At 39.2% G+C, this 20,157-nt stretch overlaps 1 protein-coding gene across 1 annotated transcript in view; it reads right to left on the minus strand.

The window, feature by feature from the left end:
• LOC138591095 (mucin-2-like) overlaps positions 1-18,735 on the minus strand; it is a 91,857-nt gene extending 73,122 nt beyond the window's left edge. The window contains exons 1-5 of the mRNA XM_069661640.1: positions 18,666-18,735; positions 17,900-18,152; positions 5,257-5,374; positions 3,307-3,397; positions 1,390-1,496 (exon numbers count right to left, since the gene is read on the minus strand). Of these exons, the coding sequence (XP_069517741.1) occupies positions 1,390-1,496; positions 3,307-3,397; positions 5,257-5,374; positions 17,900-18,152; positions 18,666-18,735 (639 nt within the window). The remainder of the gene's footprint in view (positions 1-1,389; positions 1,497-3,306; positions 3,398-5,256; positions 5,375-17,899; positions 18,153-18,665) is intronic.
• Between the last annotated feature and the right edge of the window lie 1,422 nt (positions 18,736-20,157).

The following is a 20,157-nucleotide window of genomic DNA, read 5'->3' on the forward strand; positions in this document are numbered from 1 at the left end:
CTGTGGGTTAATTAGCAGCAGCTGTGTGACTCCTTGGCTGAGCAGTTGATTTTACTGAGATTATAGCCGAAAACAGCCTCTCAATCTTCTGCCATTGTGCCAAGACCGTAAATGCTATCAACACAACATTATAATATGATCATCATGAAGGTTTGATGAAGCTTTCATTCGAATTTTATGTCTCTACAGTCAAACTTGTGGTCAGGGCGGCGCCAGAAAGAAGGGCTTCCATTTGGAGTTCTCCAGAAATGTTTAACATAAGAGCAGATGGGGCAGTTGGGCAACTTTCTGTGACATTCAGGCATCTAGTGGCAAAAGCGTACATTTTTTGGCTTTGGGCCGCCATTTATCACGAGCAGCACAAGATTACCTACGATTTTATGTATTTTTTATGTATGTGGAGAGAACATTCTGTGCGCTGTTGTAATTTGTTTGGGAAAGTTCTGAGGTGATTTTTCACAGCATCCCCCCTCTGGCGATGACATCACCCACTCTAAGGCTGGGCATTTTTCACTCGTTTTGTGAAAACTTTAGGTGCTTTGAAAGGTTGCTGTGAAGAAAGTATGAATGCTATGAAAAAGTTGAATGAAAAGATGTGTGAATATTTTAAAAGTGGAATGGGATTTCTAAGTTAATGTATGAATGAGTTATGGAGGGTTGAATTTAGTGTTAATTTTTGAGAGTTTGAATATTTTTCCCATTCATTCCAGATGGGATTTGTTTTTGGAAAAACGGGAATAACTCGGAAGTTTTGAATGGTATGAATACCAAAAGTCATAGCGCACCGAGTCAGAATGAGACGCACGTAATGATGTTCAAACGGTTTGAATCGGATGAAATTTGTGGAAGGAGTAGCGAACCGAAAAACGCGGCGGAATAATAATAAGAAATATAAAGTAGAAGAACATATGCTGTGTATGCCTTCAGCATTCACACCAAATATAAAGTAGAAGAACATATGCTGTGAATGCCTTCAGCATTCACACCAATAATAATAAAGAATTCCGTGCGTAGAAGAACATATGCTGTGAATGCCTTCAGCATTCACACCAATAACAAGAGTGTGAATGCTGAATCAGCATTCCCACTAATAATAAAGAACTGGATAACAAGAGTGTGAATGCTGAATCAGCCTTCAGCATTCACACCAAAAATCAGTCTGTCACTTATGGAGCGATAAATCTATGGAGCGATAAATCTGTGTAAAAAAACTGTCAAAAAACTTCAACAGACATCTGTAAGTACTCTAGATAAAAGCACAGATAATGTGCTGCTTGAATAAAAGTCATATGCTTTTACACTTGACTCAAGGTTATTATAAATGTGGGTCACATCTCAATGGCCTCTTGATGATGATGATGATGATGCTGATAAAGAGTTTAGAGTTACCTTATCTCCACATGTCTGGACTGAGATATCGTCAAACTCCTCACAGACCTCTGGTGGCTCATTCACCTTGTTGGTTTCAGCATAGTCTCTCACAGATAGTTGAGACCCTACAGCACAATACAGTGAATCACAAAGTTAATGTAATATTAATGGTTGATTAATATTGGCCTTTTAACTCTGTTACATCACATTTGTTGATAAGATAATCCATTAATGATCCTCAGTGGGGAAATTTGGGATAATAAAAGTGATATTTATTTTATGTGATAAAACGTAATAGAAGATATCTAATGCAGATGTTTTTGGAAAAACACAAATTATCTTAAACAATATAAATGAAACAAGGTCTACACAACATGAGCCCCATCAAAAAGGTGCAATATTTATGCCAAAGTACATTTTAGTCCAAAGTGGACCAAACAAATGTGTTTGTTCCACCTTCTGCCTTTGGACAAAAGGGTCTGTTAAAAGAAGTTGTAACATTGTTGTATTTGCACATGATGAATTCATGTTGGGTCTCTGTAAATAATACAACAAAGAGTACGTTCTAGTCCCACTCTATATGTAGTGTGTCTTGAGATAACATTTGTTATGAATTGGTGCTATACAAATAAAAATGTATTGATTGATCTCAGGCAGGAGTTCTTTTGACATCCCTCCAGCATTGGATTCTATCTTGAAAGTTTGACCAGCTTGCATTAAGACAGAAAGGCCTTTGAACGATCTCTTCCATCATATCTGAAGAGCTCCTGTGCAGGAGTAAATGAAAGAGTGATTTTTTGTTGTGATCACTTGTGAGAAAAGCAGGTTGATGAACATTCAGAACTTTAAACCATTGACCACTCCTTCTAAGATCTCTCTCGGCTGATTTCGGTGAATAAGACAGTCAACATAAGTTTGAAAGCTGAAAACAGTTTCAGCTGCTGCAGGTAGACTTCTGAAGATGCACTTTGGTAGAGCCTTCATTGTGTGTTGCACATCATTTATAGAATGAGGAGTTCCCATCTTGAATAAAGGCACATTGGCAAGGAGAAGGGAGCTGTGCATTCCAACCATCCTTTATCATGTAGTTCAACCCATGTGCTTTGTTTGTGTTGTTTTTCTTGTCATGGCCCAGGGTATATAAACAGACAATAATAGTGGGGAAAAAAAGATGACAAAAAACAGAAAGTGGGTGGTCAATGGGTCTCAGGTAAAAGAAAAAATGAATTGCATAACTTGTTATCGAAACATTGAAAACAACACGTAAAGAGAAGAAGTGCCATTCAGTTTGTACGACTGTTTGGGGTTGGGGTTTTACATCTTTTCACGACCCCAAAAGGCTGCCTATACAAACCGCCTTGTGTGTCCAGTGTTTCCGACACAGACTTTATCAGCCAGGTATATTCACAGCCGTCCAAGTATATGTAGCGGCACATTTTGGTGTTGATCAATACATCTTTTCTAAGCAATTACGCCATCAGCAATCGATTAATTAGTGGACACTCTCCACTCGCTCTGCCCCTCCCACTCCTGTTCCCTCTTATTATGTCCTGTCTGTAAACGCACTGATTGTTGTTGGACTTCTCCTGATGAATTCCTACGTATACAATTGTCTTGTGCTGCTGGTTTTTTATGCTACTTTTGTTTTGATCATGGCGGAACATTACATCATGAACAAACCTCCCCCGCAGGCGGATCACCTGCTGTTGTGAAAAAAGATTGCGAGGGGGAAAAATTAAGCTGGAGTTATTGTTTTAGACGACTTCATGAAACATATTGTAGATGATATGTAAAAAATAGGGCTGAGGTTAAATATACAAGAATTCCCTTTAAGGAGATTGTTCACACGTTACGTACCCTTACAGAACAAGCTTCACCCAGTGCCACTACAATCGACAGCACATTATCCCTCAATAATACTGAACAGGACCTTACCATCTGATTTCTGTATGAAGTCATTGTCTAAGCCGTCAAAGTTTCCACACAGTCCACATGTCTGGTTCCGGTATTTTTCATCCATTTCGATCTGTGAACACACCCCAAACATATATTTCTTGTTAACAAATCAAAAGATTTCAATCGTTTGAGTTTGAGTTGTTCACATCAGAAAAGTTTTAGAGTGAAAATGTCTGAATTTTAGGATTGAAACAAATGCTCATGAGCAATAAAAGGTATGGGAAGCTGGTCTTAGTTGTGTGTGGAACCTCAGAGTGCAATGAATTTGTTGTTAAGATCTAAGCTTTTGTTTTCCTGTTGGTGCATGAACTGTCTTCAAATAAAGAGAAGATATTTGTGATGTCAAGTATCAACTGTAACATTCAGTAGTGTGACTTTTGCCCAGCGTAGTATCAGGAGGTATTAAGCCATGAAAAATTTCTCTCTTAATCTCTTAAAGTATTAATCCCTAATGCGGAAGTCCACATCAATCTTCATGAAGTTCTGCACTACTGCAGCTACATTTGCATCGTGGCTTTCTTAAAGTTTTTGTTTTTCTCTTCAGGACATATCCCACACACTCCCCACAGGACTCACTTCTGCCAGTCAGTGAGCATAGCAGCACTCGTTCGTCAGGCTCCTTCATTGTTTAGCCTGTTTGCTGCTTAAAGACACGCCGCAGTGACAAGTTAGACCAGAGCATAAATAAGAACTGATTTTGGTTTGGACAACATAGAACAAAGAACACAAAACCATATTCCCAAAACATGAAATAAATTCATCAGAACAATATATCACAGTCCCTCTATTATACAACATCATAGCAGTTGTTTTTGTGTAAAGTCAGAATCACTGCTGTGTTTTTGAGAATCGATTATTGCTTTTGTTTGAAATACTAGTAAGATAACATTCATCCTTAACACTCCTGACTTTAAACATAAAACAATCACCACAGTATAAGATATGGACATGAATTCCTTCTTTTGCTCATTAGTCAGCATGAATTACAAACTAATGCATTTGAAGTATAATGTATTGAAAGTTTATTTTGTTCCTCATCCAGAAAGCTTTAATGATGTTAGGTAACATAGTATATAGAGCAAGGGTGTCAAAGATAGGGCGTGCCAGGAGGTCTCATCTGGACACCCTGACGTCTTGGGTCACGTTATGTTAAAGGAAAATAGACTTTAAAGTCCCAAATAATGAGAAATATGATTCTTAATTGTTTATATGGTCATGAAAACACATTGCATTAATGCATCTATTAATCTATCTATGTATCATTTCCTGTATTTTCCTCTTCACTGAGCTGGAGAAGGATTACACACTCTTTTTATAGCTGCAACACCCATTCTTCACCCATCCCATCATCAGTGAATGACAAAAACATTTAAAGTTACAATCTCAAATGTTTCAGTTTTTGTGCTCCTGAGTGCCACCCCTAGCAATTACCAGGATTCTGAGAGCTCTCTTGCCAATTAACCAGACGTGATTGGCTAGTTCCCTTTGTCATGGTTCTGTCTCTTGATTTCTTCACTTTCGTTTGTAGACTGTTTGCCTTCATGCAGGCATCAAATTTGTTTTGTTTTTCTTTGGATTTTCACTTATTGTTGAAGTTGTATCTGTAGTCATCGATCTTTTCTTTGTTTGTTCAGCCATAGTCGATTACTGTTTACACGTACCACTTGGAGACCGGAAAAGCAGCCACTTAGCTCCGCCTACCCTCTCTGGCAGACCAACCACTGCTGGCTGATGGAAAATGCGTCACTAACTGGGTGCCGCTCGGCACTGCTTTTTCCACGAATGTCGCCACAGACACACAGTCTGTAATAATACCAAAATTCCTTTTGGGTTCACAATCACGTACATTTTTTGTAAATATATTTAAAATACACCTGAACACTAAATTGAGTGCAAACACGTGTGCATGTGTGAGAGTGTGCTTCATACATCCAGGGAGTCCTCCATGTTCCAGATTACAATGATTCCCAGACTGATCGATTTGACGAAGATAGCAGATGTGGTCCTTCTGACAATAACACCGAATTTCATATATGGCAGAGTCACCCTGAAGGACACACAGAGGGTTAGTGTAAAAAATGAGACAGATAGCAGCAGCTGAATCAGGGACTCATATAAGAATAAGAATACAATATAATAAGAGGCTAAATAACTGTCTTCTGACAGTGAAAACCTATAAAATGACAGGAATCACAGAAAGCCATTAGTCTTGTGGCTAAAAGGGTGCAATCAAGTTAGACAGTCGATTGACTTCCCAGAGTCATACAAAATGTATTTATATAAATTTGACTAATTTGATTTGATTATTGTGTCATGTAAAAGTAGCCCAGCCAAAACACTGGCTTACAAATGGTTAAAGGACTGTACTTATGGGGCGCCTTTTTAGTCTTCTGAAAACTCAAGGCACTTTACACAGTATATGTCTGCATTCACCTGTTTACATCCACATTCATACAGGGCCGGCCTGGGGCATTAGCAGTTTAGGCGAATGCTAAGGGTGCATCCATCCATAGGGGGCGCCGCACCACCGCCTCTTAAAGTTTTAATTTTTTACAGTATCATCACACATCTCTGGAATTAAAATTGCACACATATGTTAGGATTGTTCTAGAAGTGATTCCAAGCTTAGCCCCTACTGTTCATGAGTTATGCCCATTCTTTGGGCGTTTTTTGCCAGGTATTGTCTTTTTTCCCCTGCCAGTGCATTTCCTTATCGGGCGCAAAGTCATCTGATTTTTCGTCCACATTAAAAATCAACTGCAAAGCCTCAGCTGTATTTTTTGTTCTTTTTATATAAAAACTAAAGTCCAGAAAATGTATCTCTTCTCTTTCGTCTCTCTTTCTCGTCTCGCTTTGCTCTGGTACTCCTCCGTTTTCGCCTCTGTATCATTGAATAATACCCAGGCTGATGGCACCTACTGGAGCCAGTCAAAGTGTCTGATTCGGAAACGTGACTCTCTGAATCAGCAACAAAGATGGCTGATCTATAAACATACAGAGAGAATAAGCAACGCTCTAGGCAAAGAGAGGAGACTATCCATATTCTTCACAACTAGTTCATGCGGGGAAAAAAAGCTGAAATCTTGCCTCGGGCACCAACTTGGTCAGGGCCTTCTCTGCATTCAAATACTCATGTAGCGAGGACAACAGACTGAACAGGAAATGCCTGAGAGCTAATACTGAATCTGTGTGAGGAAAGGTCAGACCGTAAACCCCTTTCCTATAGGGGGGGTCTAAAGTGAATCTCTTGAAAGGTTCCTCTCGCAAACAAGGATACACTTTAGTACTCGGGTGGCACTACTACTACTACTACTACTCAGTGGTAGAGTCGGTCGTCTTTCAATCGGAAGGTCGGAAGTTCGATCCCCAGCTCCCTCAGGCTACATGTGGAAGTGTCCTTGGGCAAGACACTGAACCCCAAATTGCTCCCGGTTGCTCAACGGGTATGAATGTGATATCTGATTGACAGTTGGGTGTGGTGGCAATTTTCTGATGACGAGACCAATAAAGTTCTTAGGGAAACAAAGTTGTCTTTTGATGTCTTTTAATTGAAGAATAATAATAAATGAGTAAAAGCAAATAACAACTCGAGCTGGGCCAGATCAGTACTACACAGAACGCAACTGTCTGACTGACTGACACAGACTCAAGGTTCACAGTGTATTTTATACATTACAGATAGAATTCCTTCTCACTGAGACAAAGCTACATGTCATTGTTATGACTTTAGCTGAGGCGCCTGACTATCTAGAGTTTACCCTTGGCCTTGGAGGTCTCAGCCCCAGACAAGCCCACCAACTATCTCTCGAGGACAGAAGGAGCAACAGTAAATCATGCACAAGACCCTGGAGAGGAGCAGACAATACATATCCTTAAAATTAACCTTAGCTGATTATACCATGATTATTGATTCTAGAGTAATAAAGAAATTAAACACATGATCAAACAGGTTAACATAAAAATTTCCTTCACATTGGGCACTTTACGTAGCAGCCTCTGCCATCAGTGTGTGAATGTGTGTATAAATGGGTGAATGTGACATGTAGTGTAAAAGCAGCTTTGAGTGGTCGCAAAGACTAGAAAAGCGCTATATAAGTACAGTCCATTTACCCTTTACTAAATGTGAAACACTGACACTGTCCAGCACAGGACTTTGGTTCCACAGCATCTTAGAGAGAGATCGTCTGACCCCATAAGAGAATAATATTTATTGAGCAATGAAAAGAAAATAATAGTTACAGGAAAAACTATATATATATATAAAATCAAACTAAAACAAACAGTAACACCCACAATGGGCTTTAAGTCTTATTCTAAGACACAGTGCCAGATAAATAATTTTTTAAGGAAATATTAATTACAGTGACCTGCTAAGGCATCTACAGAAATAGGTTTATAACAATAATAAGTATTATAAAATATTAAAAAAACATATTTATTAGGTAAATAATCTAATCTTTTTTTTTTTTGTAAACATATTTTATTGAAGTGGTACAGTAACCGATATATTAGCGTCACAAAATATGTTTTATATACTGAACCCGTTAGACTCAAACATCCTTTACCAAATCCCACCCCACCCTTATCCCCCTGTGAGCTGACTCATCACAGTTTATAATGCTATAGGGTATGGCTTGTATTTTCATATAGAGAGCCTATACTTGCGTTCTCATCCCACAATACTGTATACATACACACATGTATGAAAATACATCAAAATAGAATAAAATACATAAATAACAATAAAATAAAATATAAAGTAAATAAACATGGATATATATACATATACATACACACATACTTACATACACCAATAAAGCAAAAATAAATAGAGAAAAGAAAAGAAAATCTACTAATCATAGGTAGAAAGCAGGATATGTCTGATCTTGAGCGCTGTTCACCCTCTAAGTGATTGCTGGGCATGATGATATTAACTGGCTAGTCAGAGGAGAGAGTGGATAAATTCTTAAAGTAGGAAATAAGGGGTTGCCAGTGATTGAAGAAATTTGCAGTTCAACATCGCAGTGAAAACTTGATCTTCTCCAGGTCAGGGAAAGACATTGTGTCTCGTAACCAAGAGGCGCTAGATGGTGTTTTTTGTTGTTTCACCGACATGTGATTGCCTTCTTCAAGAATGCCAAATATGGCGATCATTGGGGATGGCTCCATTGTTAGCTCTAATATCTCTGAGATAACCTTAAAGAAATGTTTCCAATAATCAGCCAGCTTTTGGGCATAGCCAAAACATATGAGTAAGATTACAGGGTGATTGTGAGCATCTTTCACAGGAATCGATAATATCAGGATATATCCTTGATAATCTGGATTTGCTGTAATGTGCCCTTTGAAGTATCTTATATTGAATAAGCTGGAGTTTTGCACAGGATGAACAATAATTCCGTTTCCCATTCTGTCTTTATTTTAATGAGGACAGATGGTGTGTCTGGGGTTATAAGGTCATATAAAAAAGAAATATGATGCTTTTTCATCCTCATCAGTGGTGTAAAGTGATCAATTCCGGTGGCAAGTGGGGTATTTGGAAATGACGGTGTGTTAGATTGGAGAAAGTGTCGGATTTGAAAGTATCGAAAAAGGTCTGATTGTTGGAGATTAAATGTAGTGCACAGATGGGCAAAGCTGGCGAATATACCTTTGTGGTAGAGGTCACCTAACATGCTCAGGCCTTCTGGAGTCAATTTTAGCCGGCTTAAATAGGTCATTTTTACAAATTGGTGTGGCTTTTAATGCGATTGATAGAGGTTCAATGGCAATTGCAAAAAGGAGGGGGGAGATCGGACATCCTTGGCGTGTCCCATGACTGAGAGGAAAGAAACTAGACCGGATTAAGTTAGAAGACAAGCAAGCTTGTTGGGAAGGGTATAATAACCGCACCAAGGAAATAAAGGTCTCACCGAATCCAAATTTTTCAAGGCAGGTGAACAGGTATCCCCACTCCACCCGATCGAAAGCCTTCTCAGCGTCCAAAGATATGACTGCTTCTGGGACAGGAGAGGATGTCGAAGAGAGCATGATATCAAGAAGACGCAGCACATTTGTAAAGGCATGGCAGTTTTTGATCAAGCCGGATTGGTCTTCCGATATGATGGTGGGCATAGCCGTCTCCAGTCTGCGAGCCAGGGTCTTTGCTAAAACTTTTACATCTATATTGAGGTGAGAAATGGGCCGGTAAGAGGAGCATTTGTCAGGGTCATTACCTTTTTTCAGTATTAGTGATAAAGACGCCTGAGTGAGGGTAGGGGGTAAATTACCATTTTGCAAAGAGTGGTTAAACATGTCTAGAATTAAGAGTGGGAGTCACTTTGCAGTGACTTGATGGCTTCTGTGATTTCCATTAATTGTAATGGGACCTCCAAACTGTTTTTATATTCAATGGGTAGCTAATGAATGTCGAGCTCTGAGAAAAAATGACTCAATAAAGAGGGGTCTTTTGGTGGTTCTGAACTACAGAGTTTGGAGTAAAAGGAAGCAAAGATCTCATTGATGCCAGGTGGATAAGTGACAATTTGACAAGAGCTGTTCTGTATTTGGGGTATCATCTGTGATGCCAGTCTGATCTTCAGCTGGCTTGCTGGATAGTGTCCTGCTTTATCGCCATGTTCGTAGATCACACCACATGTTTTTGGTATCAATTTCTCTGCCTCGTTGGTTGAGAGAAGATTGAAATCTGTCTGTAATTAATTTTTTTGTTTATGTAGTTCTGGGGACGGTGAAAGGGCATAGCGATTGTCTACGTCAGATATAGATTTTAGCAATTTAATACGTCTCATTTTTTGTACCTTTTTAATATGTGCGGTGTATGAGAGGATTTCCCTTCGCAAATAAGCTTTAAGAGTCTCCCACAGCAGACTAGGATTAACACCTTCAGTTCTATTATTTTCAAGAAAAAAAACAATTGACTCACTGATGACAAAATGATGAAATTCAGGATCTGATAGGAGAGTGGGATCCAGTCTCCAATGCAGATACTCTTTGGGCTAAATAATCTAATCTAAGAAATATAAATTAAATAAAACTTTATATATTATATGAAGTGGTGTGCAGGACAAGACGGGGGCCCCTGGATCATAAATGGGTATACAACATTAACACCTTTATCCATCCAAGGAAACCACCACCTCTTGGGTCTCTGAGGATGCAGGAGAATGGATAACATTGAACAAGCAACGGATATTTGAGAAGGAAAGCTGGTTCCTGATAAAGCCTGTTCATCCGAGATGATATAAGGTATAACACCCGGTCCAGGGAGTCATTGAATTCCACCGGATTACCGTCTGGACCAGGGGTTGTGCCACTTTGCATTGCTGTTATTGAATGCCACAATCTCAATCAGTTGTAGAGGTTGGTCTAATATTTCACACTGTGCTGAATTCAGAGTTGAGAAGTCCAGGTCATTAAAATATGCTAGCATGTCCATGGTATCCATAGTGGACCCAGAGAGAGAAGTAAGGAGTTTAACTTCCAAGGAGGTAAAGTTTATGTGAAAAGGAGAGATTCAACATGCCTGACTGAGGGGAGGAGGAGCTTATCAATGAAAAAGTAGTCAATTCTAGTAAAAGTCTTGCGTACATTTGGAAAAAAAAAGAAAATTATCTTTTTATGGGGGTACAGAAAGCGCCAGGGGCCTATATACCCGACTTGATTCATGAATGTGGATATGATACGATATAAACTAGAATTATCTAGAGTTTGATTTAAGGGATAATTTAGGTCACCTCCAGGAGTCAAATGGTATCAGTTCAAGTCTGGCAAGAGAGAAGTAACTTTGTTAATAAAGGTCTCATCATCCCAGTTGTTGCTACTAAATATTTACTAGTAGCAAAGGAGTGTTAAAAAGGCATCCTGACACCATAATATAACGACCAAAAGGGATCAGCGATTATGTCCAGAGATTATTATTTGGGGTGAATTAAATTTTTTTGTGGATTAGAATGGCCCCGTGCCTTTGAATTGAAACCAGAGTGAGAAATTTGTCTCATCCAAGATTTCTTCAGTCTGCAATGATCCTTCACAACCAGGCGTGTTTCTTGCAGGAATGCTTTCTCAGTTTTCAGATGCTTAGGTGGGAGAATGTACAGTACTGTGCAAACGTTTAGGCAGGTGTGAAAAAATGCTGTAAACTAAGAATACTTTAAAAAATGGAAGTGTTAATAGTTTATTATTATCAATTAACAAAATACAGTGAATGAACAGAAGATAAATCTAAACCTAATCAATATTTGGTGTGACCACCCTTTGCCTTCAAAACAGCATCAGTTCTTCTAGGTACACCAGGAACTAACCACAGATCTTCTGTGGATATAGGCGTCCTCAAATCCTTCTGTCTCTTCATGTAATCCCAGACAGACTCCATAATGTTGACATCAGGGCTCTGAGATCAGGGCACTACCAGGACTTGTTGTTCTTCTTTATGCTGAAGATAGTTCTTAATGACATTGGCTGTGTGTTTGGGGTCGTTGTCCTGCTGCAGAATAAATTAGGGGCCAATCATATGCCTCCCTGATGGTATTGCATGATGGATAAGTATCTGCCTGTATTTCTCAGCAGTGAGGACACCATTAATCCTGACCAAATCTCCAACTCCATTTGCAGAAATGCAAACTTGCAAGGAACCTCCAACATGCTTCCCTGTTGCCTGCAGACACTCATCATTGTACCGCTCTCCAGCCCTTCGGCGAACAAACTGCCTTCTGCTACAGCCAAATATTTCACATTTTGACTCATCAGTCCAGAGCACCTGCTGCCATTTTCCTGCACCCCGGTTCCTATGTTTTTGTGCATTGTTGAGTGGCTTGGCCTTGTTTCCATATCTGAGGTATGGCTTTTCGGCTGCAACTCTTCCACAAAGACCACTTCTGGCCAGACTCCTCTGGACAGTAGATGGATATACCTGGGTCCCACTGGTTTCTGCCAGTTCTGAGCTGATGGCACTGCTGGACATGTTCCCATTTCGAAGGGAAATAAGCTTGATGTGTTTTTCATCTGCTGCACTTAGTTTCCTTGGCCGACCACTGCATCTACGATCCTCAACGTTGCCCAAAGAGCTTGAACAGCACATCTTGAAACCCCAGTGTGCTTTGAAATCTTTGTGTGGGAGAGACCTTGCTGATGCTGTATAACTACCTTGTGTCTTGTTGCTGTGCTCAGTCTTGTCATAGTGTATGACCTGTGACATGAAACTTCCACAACCTCACCTTGGTAGCAGAGTTTGGCTGTTCCTCACCCAGTTTTAGTTGGTGTTAGTTTTGTTGACTGCAAACTCATGAATATTATTATTAGCCTTTCATCATTACTATGCTGTTCTTGCTCATTGTAACACACTTGTACCACTATTATTGGTGTGAATGCTGAAGGCATTCACAGCATATGTTCTTCTATTCACGGAATTCTTTATTATTATACTTTTTATTATTATTCCGCCGCTTCTCCTTCCACATTTTTCAACCCATTCGAACCATTCAAACATCAACACATTAAGCGCATTCAGGACATTGTTGCTATGACTTTTCTCATTCATATCATTCATCGTTTCCGAGATACTCCCATTTTTCTCAGACATTTTGCCCATTCAAATGAATGGTGGAATGTTCAAAAATTCTACATTTTCAACCTTTTTCAGCATATTTCAACCTTTTTCAACACTTCACAGCTCATTTATACATTCACTCAGAAACTCCATTCTACTTTTAAAATATTCACACGTCTTTCAGCTTTCTTCAGGTCATTTCAACTTTTTCATACCATTCTTTCAGAGTGCAGGATTTCAAATTCAGAGGGGAGAGGCTGCTGAAAAATAACTTGGACACCTTCCAAACAAATTGCAACAGCCCAAGCAATGTTCACTCCACATACAAAAATAAAGCATCAAAACGTAGGTAATCTTGTGCTGCTTCTGTTAAATGGGGTATCAAAACTGAAAAATGTACGCTTTTGCCAGTAGATGCCTCAATGTCACAGAAACCTGACCAACTGCCCCATCTGCTCTAATGTTTAACATTTCTGGAGAACTCCAAATGGATGCCCTTCTGTATTTCACTGCCCTGGCTGCATTTTTAGCAGTAGGGACATAAAATTAGCATGACTGCTTCATCAGAGTGGCTTGATTTGATTTGTGTGTTGATTGCATTTTTGAGTTTGAGAGCGTGTTTTTAGCTGAAATCTCAGTAAGAATCAACTGCCCAGCCAAGGAGACACACGGCTGTTATGAATTAACCATCACCACGGCAACAGCTGAGTTCAGCAGGAGGTCACTTGAGTTCAGTTGGAGCTCAGCTGACACACATACACAAACACAGAGGACAGACATTTTAACACTAAGGCTGTGTTCGAAATGCCATACTATATACTACATACTACATATTACATTCTATATACTGCATATTGCGTTCGGCTGTTGTATGGAGGAGCTTTTCAAATTCATTTTGCAGTATGCTACGCCAGGCGGAAGTAATAACCGCTGCTTCTTTAGCTATAGCGCCCCCTTCTGCTGGAATGCTGCTGCTGTCCGTCTTTTCAACTGCCGCTGTGACGTTCCAGCACTTTGCATTGTGGGATACAGTAGGCGAGGTAGACTGGTCCGATGCATACTGGAGATTTTCTCCGAATTAGTACGACATCCGGGTGCTTTTGGCATACTGCACATTTTGCTTTTGTTTGCATACTGCATACTACACACTACATTTTGGCCAAATTAGTACGTTCTGCTAGTATACTATGGCATTTTGAACACACCATATCTCAAGCATTTTTCAAGGCTGGTCTTCCATTTTAAACTCCTCCTCATCACCTCCCCAGTCATCTTCCTCACCTCCAGACTGACTCTCATCAGCTCTAACACCTCTAACCTCCTCAGTCATCTTCATCATTTCATCCTTCTACTCTCAAGACATTAAACATGTCTATTCAGTTAAGCCTCAGCTTCCAACATACAAAGAATTATTCAACATCTGTCATTCAACACACAGCAATTCAGTTAGCTTCAGCTTCTTTCAACCTCTTTCATACATTGCTTTTATTTATTCAATATTCAAGCGCAGCATTAGCAGTTTAATGTAAGCTCTTCAACAACATATTCCATATCTTTCATACTTATATTCATGCAACTTTCAAGCACAGCATTAGATCTATTAGCGGTGTAGATGCTATATTCAGCAGACAGCATTCACACCGCAATTTCTTCAGAAATTGCATTTTCTAGTTGGCTTTTTAACCATATGTATTATCTGTTGTTGTTGTTCTTCTTCTTTATAATGCAACAAGAACATATGCTGTTGCTGTATGTTGTTGTTGTTTTTGTTGTTGTTGTTGCTCTGTCTGGCTGTCTCTAGCCTGCATCTCCCTCTATCCCATTTTTCCGCCCATCCAGTCTAGGCAGATTGCTGTTCAACATGAGTATGGTTCTGCTTAGGGTTTCTGCCTGTTAAGTTTTTCTGCCACTGTGCCAAATGTTGCTAAGTGCTAAGAGTACAGTCTAGACCTGCTCTTTTTGTAAAGTGTCTTGAATAACTTTGGTTGTGATTTGGCGCTATACAAATAAAATTTGATTGATTGAATGTTCGACAGCCCACCACTAATGTTTTAGTCCTGTCTTGCCTCATTAAAGGGGCTATATGTAAGATTTTACATATGTTCATCAATCAAATATCATTTTTTATTGTCAATGTGTGAAGAGATAGGTGAGGTTAAAGTAGACTGATAAATTCAGACCTTCCCCAACTTCCTCCATTGGCCCTAACAACCTATGGGCTGATTTTTATGAAAAGCACTCGAGATGTTTTTCCCAGGAAACAAGAGGATGTGACAACAGTGAGCAACACGAGACGACACAAGCTGTGAAATGGAGATGTGGATAATGCCAACAAATGACCGGCACCCACAGCACCAACACAAACTACACACAAGCTATTTTTCTCTCACAGCACAAGTGCTTCATCCCAGTTACCGTGTTACTAGGAATGAGGATTTTCTGAAAGTTACATATAGCGCTTTTAACAAAAACAAAACATAAGTGTCAGAGTTTCTATTTTCACTGATCTATCTTTAGCTCATCAACATCAACAATTAGATTAATGCAAGATTAGATGAGATAAGACAAGCTTTATTGATCCCCCAAAGGGGATATTTACTCGTTAGTGAGACTTCTCCTTGAGCGATACGTCTGTGTCTGGTTACACAAAAGGATCTTACTTTGTAAAAAAAAACGATCTTTGTAGGGATCATTTCCGTAATGTGGTCAGAGCCTGTCAGTGGCAAAAGCAAGCACTTTTTTTGGTGGACGTACTTTGATGAAGTCTTGCTCTGAAATCACGCGGTTGGTTTCCCCCCTCTGATCAACAGGCTGTGCTGCATTCTTTCTTTCATGTGCCCAAGACCACAGGAACCTCACGGGCAACTATCTATCGAGTAAGTAGACCTAAAATTACATGCATCTAATTTCTTTACCTAGAAATGTCATTATTTCTGGTTACACAAAAAGGATCTTACTCTTGAAGAAAATTACGATGTTTGTAGGGATCATTTCTGTAATGTTTTCTGACACCTGGAGTAACAATCTGACCCTGTCAGTGGCAAAACCTTTGGAAATACTTTGATCAGGCGCAATTGCCCCAGTCTGTACCGTGGCTACGACAGAGGCTACTTACTGGACCAATTCCAAAACTTTTTGCTCCTATGAGTCATTTTGACACACAAATTTGTACAAATACACTGAAACAAATTTCTGTAATTTCTACAGTAAAATCTCACATTAACTTCTTGTTCTGTCTTTATGTTTAACAGTATTTCGCAATGCATAATGGGTCCGAAATTATTACAATATAAGACAGCATTTTTCCACATCAAGATATTGTAAAATTACAGGCAAGTGTTATGTATGGTTTTTGAATACTGTGTTTTAATACTGTCGCGCTGTGTGCCGTTTACCGCAACGGACAGGGAAAGCGGCATACTGCGGACTGTTTTTTATTTTTATTTTTTTCAGATTATTTTTTTGGCCTTTGGCTTTTATTTATAGGACAGCTGAAGATAGACAGGAAATGTTAGGAGTAAAGAGTGGGGGATGACATGCACCAAATGATCGGCAGACCTGCGATCAGTGCGACGAGGACTGTAGCCTCTGTACATGGGGCGCCTGCTCTACCGATTGAGCTAAACAGCGCCCCGATACTGCCGACTGTTTGACGCCTAGAAACAACGAGTATGAGCCAATCAGATTCAGAGTCGGGCAGTACAAACCAATCTGAGGCACTGAGAGGAGGGATTCACAGACAGACCCGAAAGGAAGAGAGCACCGAGATCAATCTACAATGCATTATGGAATAAATATTGTATCCTGATTTAGAAAAAAAGGGAATTTGAGACAGTGTTTTTGGGTTAAACAATTAGCTTGTGTTATTCGAGGCAAGCATCATTAATGTTGGCTAAGCAGTTAAAATTGCACAACCTTAAATGTCAACAAATGTGAGAGTAATGCAACATTATTTGTGTTTTGTATCATTTAGCTACGGGTGCAAGGGAAACAAGACCTTCTGAGATCACCCGCAAGTATCATTAAAGGAGATTTTCAGGTGAAAACGCTATTTTATGTTATATGCTTGAATATATATATATATATATATATATATATATATATATATATATATATATATATATATATAAACAAACAGTGTGATTTAAGTGTGAGTTGGAGTGAATTGGGCTAGTTATAACTTTTGTATGAGGTGGTTCTTTTCATTTCATTTTGTGATTTCAGTCTCATTGGACTCAACCCATCCAGTCAGATCAAGACAGCAAATTTGGTCAGACTCAAGTAATCACGCTTGCACCTTCCCAATTGAGATTCACTTTTTTAATCAGTAGAGTTTAAGAAAGAGGTATGAACAGGCTGGGCTACTTGTAATTTGTTTTGTCTAAGGTGTGAAAATATTGAATTTCATCTGTCTTTCACTGTTAGTTGGAAGTTGTTCACAGTATCTCTCATGTTCTAATGTTGAGGTCAACTGGAATGAATTATTGAATTTTAATAATTCTTTGCAGCTCTGACTCGTGTTTTATTTCACAGGTGAAGAGAAGCATATTAAATGTTGAAGTTTGAATTGTCACTTTACAATATGCATAATTTACAAAGCTAATGTAAAAAAGTAAATAATTGTAAAAAGATTTTACAAGAGTATATTGTTATTGTGAGATTACAGGTAAAACCTGTAAAAACACTGAATTGTTGTAATTTCTTTACAACATAAACTTGTAAACAGTATACTGTAACATACTGGATTTTGCTTTCACAGTAAGTTTGAGTAATCTCACAGGACTTTATTGGCAACTTTATTGGCAGGTATTTCTTGTTAATTCTACAGGTAATTATTTACAGTGTAGGGCCCAGGGTTAAAAATACAGAACTTCTCCTTTAAGAAACTCCACAGTAAACGTTCATGCTCAACCCGTCATGCAATACTAAGTGTAAATATTTGGTTTTAATCAATTTCTCAGTCTCAGACTAATTTAAGCAAAGAACACATGAGGTGAAGTGTGGTCACAAGGTTTAAACTGAACTCACGTTATGCGATCGACCCGCACAGTATTGTTGGACAGCTCCACATTGACAGGTCCCAGCTTCATGTTGATTTTGCTGATGACGGGGGACTTGATGTTTGTGTGTCTCAATTGGATGTTGAAATTCTCATAGGGTGCTTCACACTGCGAGGCCAGGACATGGTTACAGTCGGATGGCAGATGGAAGAATTTTCCATCAAAGGACTTTAAGTTATAATGTCCCCAAGTTGTGCACACGTGATCGATGTGAGCATCCACTGAAACAACAACATTATCACAGTATTAGCAGTTTATTGATCATTCAATCAAAAGACAATTATTTTGGAAAATTGTATTTTGATAAATAATTGGAGTCATATTTTAGCAATCATGTTAAACATGAGCTTGTTCTACAACTGTGAGGATTTGCATTCTTTATGACACATGAATGAGTCTTTGGATTAGGATCAAGATTTTTTCACAATTTAAGGACTTCTTATAGACGATATGACAAATCAATTTATTGTTAAAATAATTAGATTAAAGTCATTTTTATTTGCAGTCCGACATTTACTTCAAATGTAGGGGTCAAAGTGTGTCAATTATATTAAATAAGACCCCAAGAGTATCTCAGGACATTTAACAGAATATACAGAGGATAAGTATGAAAAGGTATTAAACATCTGAATTTGAAGTTTTCTTTCCTCCAGCACACACAAACATGAACTTTTGTTCAAAGAACAACATCTAGTCTTCCTCTGTGTGACATGTTCCATGAGGTGTTAACTTACCAGGGAGAGAGCCGAAAAACAGCGTCAGGTAGATGAGCCACAAAGTGGATTGGAGTTCTGTGGTCCCCATGTTGGTCCTGAGGACTGACACTCTATGAAAGACTCACCTGGAGGATGTCATTTTATATCCTTCCAGTCAAGGTGGAGCTACACAACTTCCTTTAGGTAAGAGTGAGAGAAAGAGGAATCTTCACTTTCAATCCCTCCCTTATTCTAAATATCAGTGTGGTTGGACTGTGACATTTGCACGTTAAATTAGTACCTGACAAGGTTCACAAAATGATTACTGTTTGCTCAGCAAACATGTCCTCATCTCCATCACTGTACAAAGCAGCTTTTTCACCCTACAGGCCTCTAATGACCCATCTTTTATAATCAATACACACATCTTTATTTGCAAGCTCTTTGAGTGATGTGTCAGTATGTTGAATGACACAGAAGAAGGCAGAATATGCCTGAAAATTATTTCAACATGCATGGAGTGTGATGGGTTAAATGATTTGCTCTGGTGGAGCTTTTCTGCAGTCACGCATTTAAAGGTTAACCAGATCCTGGTTTCTGTTCAATGTCACACAATTTAAAAAGTCCTTTCAATATTGACCAAAACCGCCACCCCTCCCTAAGCTAAATCTAGCTGTGTAATGTGTATCATTTCTGGAGATGGTGACGCCACCCATCCTGCAACACAAATGGTAAAATACATATTCCAATGAAAAGGTGTGTGTGTGTGTGTGTGTGTGTGTGGGTGCGGGTGCGTGTGTGTTTTAGGAGTGGCTGAGGCTCAGTGGTAGAGTTGGTCGTCGCTCAATTGGAAGGTTGGGGGTTCTCTGACTGCTACAGTCACATGTCGAAGTGTCCTTGGGAAGGCACTGAACTCCAAATTGCTCCCGGTAGTATAGCAGGGTATGAATGTGCATAGATCTGATTGGACGCACTTAGGCCTTTGCCATCAGTGTGTGAATGTGTGTGTGTGTGTGTGTGTGTGTGTGTGTGTAAATGGTTGAATGTGACATGTTGTGTAAAAGCAGCTTTGAGTGGTCGCAAGACTAGAAAAGCGCTATATCAGTACAGTCCATAAATGTTACTGTTACTGTTGGATAAATCACATACTATCACAGAAAACTGAAATGAAAGTCTGCCTACGGTTCCTGTCTGTGTGCTGGAGGGCCTATTTCTCTCTGCCTGATGGTGGTATGTGTGTAATGTATTTGGCTTCCCCAGAATGAATCACTTTGCACGTTATAAAAGATCTTAAATGTTGCTGGTAGTTTTTACAAATAAAAGTATTGTTTGTTGTGTATGGTGAGAGTGGACATGTATACAGATGCAAAGTACTGAAATTAGCGGAGGACATCAATAGACAGTTAAGTTTCTTAGCCTGCTTACTCTTTGTAGCTGTGTATATGTGTGTTGATTGTGTGTGCGTAAATCTGACTCAGACAGCAGAGAACAGAAACATGACACGGAAACGTCGATGAAACTCCCAGCATAG

The sequence above is a fragment of the Semicossyphus pulcher genome, unplaced genomic scaffold (genome assembly GCF_022749685.1).
Source record: "Semicossyphus pulcher isolate SPU_LCO1_2020_fin unplaced genomic scaffold, fSemPul1.0.p SCAF_1, whole genome shotgun sequence".
Classification (NCBI taxonomy): Eukaryota; Metazoa; Chordata; class Actinopteri; order Labriformes; family Labridae; genus Semicossyphus; species Semicossyphus pulcher.